At 37.4% G+C, this 12,613-nt stretch overlaps 2 protein-coding genes across 2 annotated transcripts; both read right to left on the bottom strand.

The window, feature by feature from the left end:
* Window positions 1-577: 577 nt before the first annotated feature.
* LOC113773519 (transcription factor RAX1-like) lies at window positions 578-1,923 on the bottom strand. The gene is made up of 3 exons (XM_027318158.1): window positions 1,788-1,923; window positions 1,388-1,517; window positions 578-1,286 (listed from the first exon to the last, which is right to left on the bottom strand). The coding sequence occupies exons 1-3, from the start codon at window positions 1,921-1,923 to the stop codon at window positions 578-580; spliced, it is 975 nt and encodes a 324-aa protein (XP_027173959.1).
* Window positions 1,924-10,284: 8,361 nt separating this feature from the next.
* LOC113776175 (zinc finger CCCH domain-containing protein 20-like) lies at window positions 10,285-12,207 on the bottom strand. The gene has a single exon (XM_027321281.1). The coding sequence runs from the start codon at window positions 12,173-12,175 to the stop codon at window positions 10,988-10,990; it is 1,188 nt and encodes a 395-aa protein (XP_027177082.1). The 5' UTR covers window positions 12,176-12,207; the 3' UTR covers window positions 10,285-10,987.
* Between the last annotated feature and the right edge of the window lie 406 nt (window positions 12,208-12,613).

The following is a 12,613-nucleotide window of genomic DNA, read 5'->3' as shown; positions in this document are numbered from 1 at the left end:
TGCTGATTTACAAGCTGTCGATGATTAGGGTATATAGTTGTACGAAAGAATTGTGTGTGATTTGTCTGGACAGAAATTTCTTGGGTATCAAATGGGGACCCGTTGGCAACTTTGAAAAGGCCATTCCATGCAAATTTTGTGACTACTGACAAGTCTGGGATGACAAAATTAGGTGACATTACTGTGCATTCATGAACTTTTCGCCCAAGAAGTAATTGCACTTAAACCCTTAGACGACGTCTCCACTCTGCACCAGAAACTGAAGTCACCTACTCAAGCGTGACCTCAACTTATCGAAAATTACACTTGATTACGAGTGAAAAGGCAAGACGGCTTTTTCCAACAAAAACAAAACTAGAAACCCAGAAACCTCGAAATGCTAAATTATCCATATATATATATAATCACATAAACTTCATTAAATTCAGAGAATCACACTGAATTTCCTTTACACGGCTGGATAGGATCCATCCACATAACATCCATCACCCTAATAAAACTCTTGGAAAAATATTAGCAAATAATGCTCATGTCTTACATTCCTAGTTAGGTGTTTGACAAATCTCGAGTCCTTTTGTTAATCAAGAATTGGAAACGCTGTTTGATGGTGCCCTTGAGGTGGCAAAATATTGTCAGACATCTGGTCAAAAAAACTAGCAGTAGGATAAGAATAGATAGGTAAACAGGAACCTTCAGCTTCATTACTGACTTTCTCCTCTTGCTGTGCGCTTTGTACGAGATTATAGTTAGATGATCTAGACTCCAATTCCACGAAAAATCCCACTTCTTCTCCAAATAAGTTGTCATTCCAAGAGGAATAGCTCTTAGCAAGAGAGCACGAAGGTGAAAGGCTTGAAATCTCTTGAGATGATGAAGTGGTGAAACCATTTTTCTGAAGCGTGCTGTTTTCTTGAACTTCGAAGAGCTCTGGAAGTGAGAATTGATCAGTAGATGACGAGTCGTAAAGCAAATCTGGAACAACTTCAGTCATACTATACCCCAGAACCATATGATCCATTGATGAATATTGCACGGGTGCATCTGAACCTACGATGGGATAAGTCGAATTTCCATAACAATCTGGCTGGGGTTTGTTGAATGAAGTTGCTAAGGTGAAAGCAGAGGGATTGCTAGTAAAGTTATTTGAATTGCTGTCGACGATTGGTATTACGGTTGTTGGATTGGTGGCATTGACTGCCGATAACTTCTTTTTTAGCTTGGTATTCCAGTGGTTCTTCACATCATTATCTGTTCTTCCTGGAAGATGTGAAGCTATGACCGACCATCTGTGCATCAGCATAAATTGAAGAGTTCCTTGCATAATCAGAATATGAGGGATTGGTTAAAAGAGATTGGAGAATTATGGAAAAGAGTCTAGTGGACTTGCCTGCTTCCTATGTTAGAGTGGAGTGTCAATATGATACTATCTTCCTCATCAGTAAACCCTCCATGCTTGATATCTGGTCTAAGATAATTCAGCCACCTCAGACGGCAACTCTTGCCACAACGTTTCAGACCTTTATCATAAAAGATCAGCAATGTCTTAGAAAGGGGATCATCCAAGATTCCAAGTTGTCAGGTACTCCAAAAATTAAAACATCAAGTACATATTGCAAATTGAACAGGCAGGGTAGTCATGGAGATAGAAAGGCAGGCAGGTTAAAATAAGTAGTTATTTGCGGGACAGCAATCCAAGAAATACCACCAAACACAATTAAGTTGGAATTTTGCATTACACGGCTTGTAAAGGCATCAACAGTAATGAAACAAAAGCATAAGCTGGAGACCTGCTTTACGGGGTAAAGCAATCCAGTTGCCACCCGTGCCATATTTCTCGATGTAGTTTCTGAGAATGGCGTCCTCTTCAGGAGACCATGGTCCTCTCTTAACTTTGGTTTTGTCACAACACGGAGCTCTTCCCATTTCCACAAATATTAACTTACTGGTACGATTTTGAGGCCCAACAACTACTTGATCACCAAAAAGAGAGCGAAGGAACTTCAGAAAACTCGACCGAGACGAGAACAGAAACAAGTGGGCTTATTATAATGCCCTATCCTTTTAAATAGGCATCGAAAGAAAAGAAGAGGGACAAAGCTTTAGTGTGACCTTAGTCATGTCTTGACTCTGTCAAAACCCCAGTTGGAAAGTTTCTGCAGTTACATTTTCCTTTAATGTGTGCCCCTTTATCCGAAACGAAATGGAGTAACTCGGTCAATGTTGGTTCATCAGGAGTTCAGTACTTACTAAAGGAAGTACTCCAAGTCAACACACATGCTCTTTTACCTCTTGGATTAACTTTACCTTGCACTCCTAAACTGATACTACTTTTTTTCTTTATACCCTAAACTTTAATTTTGAACATTTTGTACCCTAAACTTTCAATTTTGGACACTTAAAACTTTAGCCTCTCAAGTTTGTCCCCTTTCAATCTAATAGTTGATAACGTTTGCAAAATTAATAAGTTAAAGGACGATGAAAATTGATAATAATGTATTATTTCATTCTAACTGCGATCCCTTGATTTTTTTTTTACTACTTTCAAATACTGTCATTGATTTCTATATTCCAATCACTAATATTTTTAGCAAAATTAATGAGATAAAGGGTGGTACAAATTAATGACAATGTGTTTTTCTTTTTATTTTTGGTCGCGATGCCATGGAATCTTTTAACTACTTTTAACACATTGTCATTAATTTGTCAAGTTCTTTATGCTGTTAATTTTTCTAAAGTTGTTATTGATTAGATTTAAATGAGACCAACTTGAGAGTTTAGTATGTATAGTGTTCAAAATTGATAGTTTAAAGTGTAAAATGTCAAAAATTAAAGTTTATGATACAACGTAAAAAAGTGGTACATGTTCAGAAGTACAAAGCGTCTAAAGTTGAAATTTAAGGTACAAGTTGGAGGGTATAAAATGAAGTTAGTCCTCGTCGAGAGAAGTTGGGAGTGTAGATTAGTTCACTCATGGAAGGAGAACAATTCATGTGCTCACAAGTTAGCCAAGATAAGTTTTCACACGAAACCAGGTGTTACAAGATTGGAAGATCCACCAAGTTAGCTGAGGCCCTTCCTTGCTTCAGAAGTAATGGGGTACTGGGAGGTGACTACACCCCCGCTTGGTTTCTTTGTAAAAGTCTATGACCTTCCCCAGGATCCAAAAAAAGAAAAAGGAATTAGTCCTTGCTTCTTTTGTTATCATACTAGGGGCCACCAAATATTTGTTTACCCTCATATATTCACACATGAAAATTTGTAATGGTCAGCCACCATGCATCAAATCCCATAGACTTTACATGAAATACCACCACTATGATCTTAATTTGTCTTTTTGGTTGAACGGTTTCTTATCTTCTTCCAAAAAGTATTTTGTTTTCATTTTTATTTACCTTTAATTATTTGCAAAAACTTTATTGTGCTTATTTAAATATAAACTTCTTCAAAAGCTACAACCATAAACAGTGACCGCATAAAATCATGATTAGGAAAAAAAAGTTACCAAGTTCTCAAATGCAAAAAACATGTGAACGTAAGATCTAAATTTTGTCAATTTGCATCGGATCCTAGTAAGATCGTTAGAGTTTGTAAAATTACAATTTGATCAAGAATTTTGTAAATTTAAGTCCAGGTTATATAAATTAAGAGATATCTTCATAGTTTGGTAGTCAGAATCTTATATTTTGCAAATCTAGATAGCTTGTAGTTATATTTTTATTTTAATATATAGCCAAAAGGTAAAATAAATTTACTTTTAGAATACGTTTTATATAAGTAAAATTTACTAATCTTTATATTTTGCAACTAAAATATATTTATACATTTTAATTGAAGGAATGTATCATTTTTTTAAACATCTATTTGCATATAATTTCATGAACTACAAGGACGGAATACTTCTTCACAAAAGGTTGTATGTTCAAATTACACTGCCGGTATGAAAGCTATTTTGGCGAGTGATCTGAAACATTTTTTATAAGTGATTTATGATTTCAGAATCATGACCTGACCCCAGTGGTGACGGGAGTCGAACTCACCCAAACTTTTTAGCACCTATAAAATTTACAATCTCACAAGTAAACAAAATGGTGGTTTTGATTCTTTTTTTTTTGTTGATAGGATAGGATGTTACAATTCCACTATTCTACTTTGTCAAACTATCTATAGAAGATCCTTTTTTATATACCTTGACTACAAAGCCCTTACTTTGGCCGTGAAATTTCACAGTATTCACTATCAAACGCATCATGCAAACCTGTATAATCAATTAGAGCTACCATTTTTTTCTCTTTTTGACCTTTCTTTTTTGGTACAACTGAGATCCAACCTTTCACGGAAGGAGCAGTTCTCCAGGTACTTAGTTTGATTAGGGTGGAACTCTTCCAAAGTGCGAGCAGAAGCCAGAAATTAAGCATTTTTCTTCCTTAATCCGAAGCGAAATTTACCCACCATAATTAACGTATATTTTACTCAATACGACGGTTTCAACTTGAAACAATTTTCTGTCCTTCAAGAACAAAGGCTTTAAACATCCTTCCAAATGTACTAATAGAAATAGAAACTAGAAAGTATACATACATTCTGGGTAGGTTTGAATTTTTCCTTTCTTTTTCATCTAAAGCGAAATTTAACTACCAGAGTTTTAGTGTATATTTACTGAATATGACGGTTTCAACTTCAAACAATTATGTGTCCTTCTAGAGCAAAGACTATAAACATCATTTCATGCCAAATTTCCAACCGCTTCAACGTGGAAAATTTTGTTTAAAATGCAAACGAAAAGACTGAAATATCGGTCTTGCTTTTCCGATCAGTTCATGATTGCTTAGAACAAAGTACTGATCTTATTATATCTTAATATGCAAATATTTCCAGAAAAAAAAAAAGAAAGAAATTTTGAGCTGTACCCTTTTGCTTCTTTGACTTCTGTTGTAGTCATATTCAGTCCAAATAGGTGATTATGAAATTGATGCCTGAAGATTTTATTTGATTCTTCAAAATTTTTGAAATAAATCGCCATTTTTAAGCATCTCACATCATCTTCTCAATACAAAATCCGTTTTTCTCAAAAATAACAATTGGGGAAAAACCTTCAATCTCCAATGAATTAGTGTTCACCGGCAAATATTTCCGATGTATTAGCTGTAAAAAATCATGTAAAATCTTTATTGTACAGTCTAGAATGTGTGTTTACGAACAAGCACAAGTCAAATGCTATAACATTTGTCATGTAGTTTTAATTTTAACTTTTCTTCGTATAAAAACAAGGGAAAATGATCGGTTTCATCCTTCACATTTCACAAAAATATTCTTTTCGTCCCTCACTTTTAAAATGAAGCAATTTCGTCCTTGACATTTAAAAACTAAAATTATTACATCCCTGAACCCAAATTTTAATCTGAATCAAACCACCAATCAACTTGATTACAAATTTTGGGGTGTAATTGGTAGATCACTTGGTTAACTCAACTTGATATTCATGTAAAATTTAATGAACCTAAAAAGAAAATAGAAAAAATTATAATATAAAAAAGAAATATTAATTTTTTATACATTATCATTGTATAAACTGACAGTTTTATGTACCGCCATATCATTTTAATTTAAATTTAAGCACCAAATTCTATATTTATGATACACATCTACATTCGCAAGCGGATATACTAATGGTGCATGAAAAGATTTATCAAAAAAAAAAAACTCTACTATTCCAAGACAAAGAATGGCCTTTTATGTTATAATTTTTATTTTTTTGGTTTAATAAATGTCATGTGAATACGATGAAGTTGACCGAATGATCTATCAATTCTATTTTCGAAATTTATTATTGGGTTATTAGATGATTTGATTTAGATTGAAAATTAGGTTCAGGGATGTAATAGCTTTAATTTTTAAATGTCGGGGACGAATTTGCTTCATTTTAAAAGTGAGGGACGAAAAGAATATTTTTGCGAAATGTGATGGATGAAACAGATCATTTTCCCTAAAAACAATTGTTACCAAAAATATCAATAAACTACTCTGGTAACGTGCATGCAGTTGTACTTTGAATCGGAATACGTACATGAAACCATGCATATTTTCCAAAAGACATAAAAACCAATTGTTGAACTCCGACGGCCCAACACAGTCCACAACAATTCCTGCACTTTTTGTTTAAGCGGGCCTAAAATCAAATGGGCAGTATTGATCCTGGGTTATTTAAGTGACACGCGCTAATCAGGCATCTCAAATTTCAAGGACCAAATAAATTGTTATCCTCCTCCTTTGGAGGTTGGGCTGACTATCCTTAATTGGGCCATCAATTTGTTATAGTCATTAAAGCTTTTTTTTTTTTTTTTTTTTTTGGGAAGAAATAGTCATTAAAGCTATATTGGATTTACAGAGAAGCTGAAAGCCCTTAGCTAAATTCAACTAAACTGCCATTAGAATTTCCAAGTTCGAAGTGGGTGTATCAAAATTTTTAATCCCAAAACTACCATTATTAGCAAAAGACGGAGACAAGCTCAGAGTATAATTTTAGACAACTCGTTCCCAGTGTTTGAAACTTGAACCGGAAAAATAAATCCGATGACTTTTTGATTTACAGTTCAACAGGTTTTCGATTAAATCCTGATTTAATGATTTTTAAATTATTTAATAGTATTAAATTACTTAGATAAAAACTATATATGTATAATGAAAAATCAATTGAAAAGGTAACCAAGTTTTTATTGATTTTGATCCTTTCTTAGTTGTAATATAGGACCGGATCGGAATCATGATCAATTCATTGGTTCAACCAAAAAGTGAACCGGAATTTTTAATCACAAAAATATTAGTCTATTAGCAAAACGACAGAGACAAGCTCATAATATACTTTTAGATGACTTATTTCCAATATTTTGAAACTCAGATCAATAAGTGAATCTAATGAATTTTTTATTCACGATTCAATTACAATTCAATGAATTTATAATTATTTTAATATTAAATTACGTGGATAAAAGTAACACACACACATATATGAAATGTTTAGTAAAAAATCGGTTCAAAAATTAATTTTTTTTTATCGATTTTGATCAGCCCGAGCAATTCTTGATCGATCGATTCATTTGATTTCTTGAATTAAATATAGAATTAGATCGGACTCAATGATCGATTCGTGTTTCAATCAGTTGAACCGACCAGTTCAATCCGATATTCAAAACAATAATGCCCGTTTCTTGCGGCAGGTTGACCGCTTGACGATAACTTCAACGTGTTGCTGGGGAGTCGGCCGACAAAATGCTTTTAATTTCTTAGATAAGTGGCTCCTAAATATTAATAAAAGCAGAATACTCTATCGCAATGTCTCATTCATTAGTATGAGACTAGACTAGTAGATGTTGTCTCGTATTTCCACATGACTCGTGGCATGCAGTTTTCTGGTCTACTTGGCCTAAATTAGTGAATAAAAACAAAGTTAGGCTGTGACATCCCATGCCGCGCGCTAGAATTCAATATCTGATTCCTTTGCAACGAAGGTTAGTATGTTTTTCTTCTAATAATAATTAAATAAAATAACTAGGTCGGGAGTTGCACGACCTTTAATTTTAAATTAATGCCATGATCAATGGCGGTGGCACGATGTCGTGCCGTAGAGAAAGCTGTGTATGTATTGCCTTTGATAGAGCAAAGAAATTTTGGGTTAATTACATATCGTTCGCATGGTTAGTAAATCTGTCATCCAATGAACTTTTGACAGCTGTCCCAGACATGGATGTGATCTCACTTTACACGTTTGGCTTTATTTCTTTTGACTCTCCAGAACAAGTGAAAACTGGATTAAAAATCAATTAATAACAAGGAAAGGTAAAACCGGTTTCCTGTCTGTCTTTTTTTTTTTTAATATATATATAATTTGTATCTTCATATCATGGATCGCCATGAAGTTGACATATTGATTTCTTTATGTACAACGAACAAGGATCCAAAAAGTCAATGAACAAATATCAGAAAGAAGTACGTAGGTAGGGGAAATCAATAAAAGTAGCATTGAGAGCGTGTAGTGGTGTTCTTTATAAGTTATGGTACAGTTTAGGTAAAGAATGAATGTATGTATCGGGTGGCTATTGTTTTTCAAATATCCATATGGCATAAAATTACATGGATGTGTTGGAAATTTTTCCTTTTTTTTTTTTGAAAAGGAAAAAAAAGGACAACCGGACAAATGGTGGTGGTTATATTCATTTGGAAATAAGGACACAAAATAAGGTTTAAGAATCTTGGAAATATGCCTGCGGAAAATTTGATGAAATTTCATCTGATGGTGCCGGTAAATGACACAGAAAGATAATGGAAGAAGATAAACGAAACTCTCCAGCGTGCATTAATTTTCCATCTGATAGATCACTCAAATACAAATATTTGCATATAATTAAGAAAATTGTTAATTACTAATTTGGTGAGCAAGAAGGCGTTTTTGACGCTATGACTTTTTGAGCAGTTGGATAGAAGTTATTGCTCAAATTGACATTATAATATCCCTCGCTTGCTTGCCGACTGCCAGTTTTGTTTTGGCAACCTGCATAGTCGTTGTCCACTTTTCTTTTTTTTTCTTGGCTCAGTAAGTAGTTCACACTTATCGACGACTAGAACTACAAAATTTGCATCGCAAAATTCTGCGTCAATTCGTCAGTCTAAAGCACCCAATTCTTTTAACAGTACTAGTGTGTTTGGATAGGAGAGTATTTGGGATAATTTTTTTTGATGATACGGTACACGTGTATCATCAAAAAAAATATGATAATGATACAAACAAATCAATGTATACAAATAATGTACAAGTCATACGAGTAAATTCAGGGCCCATCAATAAATAGGGACAATTGGATGACACACAATTATTCCTATGTAAAACCTCAACTATTTTTAGTCCAAATTGAGAGTTCCAACCGCTGGTTTTGGATCTCTTTATTATGCATCGTGACCATTAATTGAGTACCCAAGGAGGGAATACGGAAGTACCAATTGTTTTTGTTTGCTTTATATCTTCCAAGATTTACGTAATCTCAACCCAAAAAAAAAAAAAAAAAAAAGAAAGCGCTCAAAGAATTATACTGGAGTATTTAATTACTGGTTTGAAGCGTCGGTCTTGAAGTGTAAGCAATAGTACGACGGGGCAAACGCGTAGAAGACGTGATTTCCTGGACCAACAAAAGCATAATTGATGAACAGCGGGCAAATTTTTGCTCACTGTAAAGATCTTATATGTATGAAGTTCTTCTATTGAATTCAAGAAATATATATACTAGTGATGGCTATAAATAATGAAGCTGCAGTTACATAATTGCAAGGCGGTTCCATTGTAGGACAAAGCTCGCTCTGCTAATTAAAGTGGCTCTCTGTACTCTACTATTACTTCGCACAACGCTCCGGATTGCGTGCAAGACCGGTTACAAGTGACTGACAGTCCCGAGTCCCCCCTCTCTCTTCCTCCTCAATTTGTCCTGGTCAACACCCAGGACTCGATCAAAAGAGGAGACTTTAATTTTAGCTACAAGGACCTTTAATCAATTCAATCATACCCCCTGCTGCTAGCTATAATTCAATGGATAAAATTAAATTAAAGATGAATTACTTTTTTTTTATGTATAATGTGAAAGTTTATATTAATGAACCATATGTAAAATTTTCCAAGTACTCTATTAATGGTGGAATGGAGCGCATTTGCAAGTGATCCATAAAATTCTAAAAGGACATCCTAATCGCGATAACAGTGACAGAAGCCAAACCTCCTCTCCCAATCCGTTCCTATCCTTCCTCTTATAAAGAAAGAAAAAAAAAAAAAGAGCCTCAAACGTTGCATTAACTGTTGCATTGCGTCTTCCGTGAACGGATAAGGAACCAGAATTTTCTCCAGATTTCCTGGCCACGTCAAAACAAAAGAAGAAGATCTCTCCACCCTCCCAACTTTTCCTAAAGGGCAAATCTCAACTGTCCCCCCTTAAAAACACCTCTTTCTCCCCATCCCTCGGGGACCGGACCCCTCCCCTCCTCACATTCTTCCCAACCTACAAATCCCATCACTGTCTCTTCGATCCAGACACATAAATATAACACATACATCTCCTCTTGAGCATCATATATATTTTACCACTTCTGTCCGTACCCCATATGTATCTGCGAGCAGTAACCACCACACCTATGTATGTACGGAGTACAATTTCCAGTGATGAGAAGCAAGAAAAATGAACAAAGGCAATTTCAAAAAAGGCCAAGCCTCGAATGATATGATAGCAGCAGCAGCAATACACACCGGGGGGGATTTTAACCAACCATATTGATCATTCACAAGGGAGGGAATTACAGAAAGCATAGAGAGACTTGGCTTCGTCCATATTTACAGAGTACGGAGTGGGGAGTGACATTTAATGGGGAAATACAATTTACTTACATATCCCATGACACCAACTTTCATCACAATTAATATAATATAATAATAAACACCCGGAATAAGTTAAATAACACAATCTTCAGCTGCTGTTAGTCTGTCCGCTCAAAGCGCTACCCAGTCCCTTGGAGTTTTGAGCAGCAGCCCAAAAACACCCAATCTTTCTTTGCATCCAAGACACAGAATCTGCTGCTACTCTCTTCCGTCTTCATCACCCTCCAAGCCAAGCACCATTTTTGGTACTGCTCCTAACTATATATATTTGATACCAACCTACTGATAATGCAATAATAATTAATGCTTTTACGAAACTCAAAATATACTACTACTAATTACCACCGCTTGTATGTACAGAATCTTCAATTTGTTGGTTTTAACAACAAACCACGCCCCCCCCCTCCTCCTTTTTTTTTAATCTTAACCTTCCCTGCTTCTCTTTTCCCCGAAAAATTATACGGTCGTCACATGCTGGAGAGGGTCGCCAAATCTAAAGCCCACCTTCATCAACAAAATCATTACTAATGATTACCCAAAAACAACACGCTTCATCATGTCCAGACCACCTCCAGCTCTTCACTGGATCAGATCCGACACCCACCCAACATCTGGATTCGGGGGGGCATCAGACGGGCTCGGATCCACCCAATCCAAGGGATTCTCTTTGCTCAGTTTCTGGAATATCTTGGCCCTCAAATCCCTCCCGGACTCCACCCTCTCCATCATTGGCTCCTCTTCGCCCCCTCCCTTGTCCCAGTTGTCAAAGTATCGCATCCCGTTCCGGGCCACCGTCCTCGTCGGGGTCGATGGCAAGCTGTAGGAACCAGGCCGGGTCATGACCACCCTGGGCGTCCCGGATCCCGAGCCACCCGCCTGCAAGGCCCAAGAAGACGGCACGGACTGAACTTTATTCAGCTGCAGCTGACGCAGTGACGCCATAATCTCACTGACCGAGTTGGAACCCAAGGACCGACTCAGAGAGCTCATGGAGGTGGAAGTCGTCATCGGAGACATCGGTGGCGACTCAGACGGCGGCGAGCCCGATTCCGGCGACGACATGAACTGCAGCGCCTTGCCAAAAGACCCCTCGAGAGCAAGTCGATGAGGAGACCCATCGTACGAATCAGCGCGTGGGCTGAGAACCCTCAGTTGCTCCGGCGAGTGAGCAAAGAAACACACCCTACGCTTACAATTAAGCCCATCCTTGCATGGCTGCGTACGATAGCGAGCAGGGTGGAGCCAGCACTCAAATACGCCGTGTGCGAACTCGCAAGCGTCACCTTTCTTACAACTCCCCTTACGAAAATCCGGGCATGCAGTGCCGGAATAATGATACTTGCGCGGGTCCCTCCGGCGAGCTTTTTCTCCCGGATGAGCGTACGGACACTCGGTCCAGTCATGCGACCTGCCACGCATGCACTTCCTCACTTTAAACTCGAACATACGGAAGTGATCGCATGAGTAGGCGTCCACCGGAAGATCCAAGTCTTTCCCGAAACCGTCGTCGTTTTCAGCGGCGTCGAGATCCTCCAGTACAAGATCAGTCAAGTTTGTTTTAAGGTTGGACGGCAGAAAACGTTGGAGGGCCGCGAGAGCGTCGTTCTGGAGGCAAAAGGAGTAGTCATCGAAGCTGGGGCTAGAGTGAGCATTGGCATTAGGGCTCAAGGTCATAGAAACATCGGCCGTTTGATCATCGGTGAATGACGCCGGCCATGGAGGAACGTGGACAACTGGGTTTGGGTGGTTTCGCTCTCCGATCATCATTTTTCCGCAGGGTGATTTTCAGTTGCGTTGATTTTCTTTCTGGATGATGGATGAGGGCAGCGGTTTCTTTCAGTCGGTATATAAACAGCAGGGAAGTAGTGGGGTTAAATCATGGTTGGGTTAGCCTAACCCTGGTTTGGTTAAAATACTGTGAGCTATGCCTATGCATTACTGATGCGGTTAAAAAAAATAGTGGGATTTGCTAAGCTGACATCTTGGAGCCGAGCAGACTAGTTCGTTGTTGGGCGCGTGTAATAATGTTAATGGAGGGTGGATAGAGTGGTTGGCTGTGATTTAGCTGTGATGAACTGGATGGGTGACAGCCGGGTATTATGAGGTTGTCTGGTTAACTTTTTCTAAAAAATTTTTAACTGACGGCTGATAGAGTTCCGAAGGCGGTGGAGTGGGAAATGGACTAGAGTAGGACATGTAGAAAGA

This window comes from Coffea eugenioides, chromosome 6, assembly GCF_003713205.1.
Source record: "Coffea eugenioides isolate CCC68of chromosome 6, Ceug_1.0, whole genome shotgun sequence".
NCBI lineage: Eukaryota > Viridiplantae > Streptophyta > Magnoliopsida > Gentianales > Rubiaceae > Coffea > Coffea eugenioides.
This window is presented reverse-complemented; position numbering and strand designations above follow the sequence as displayed.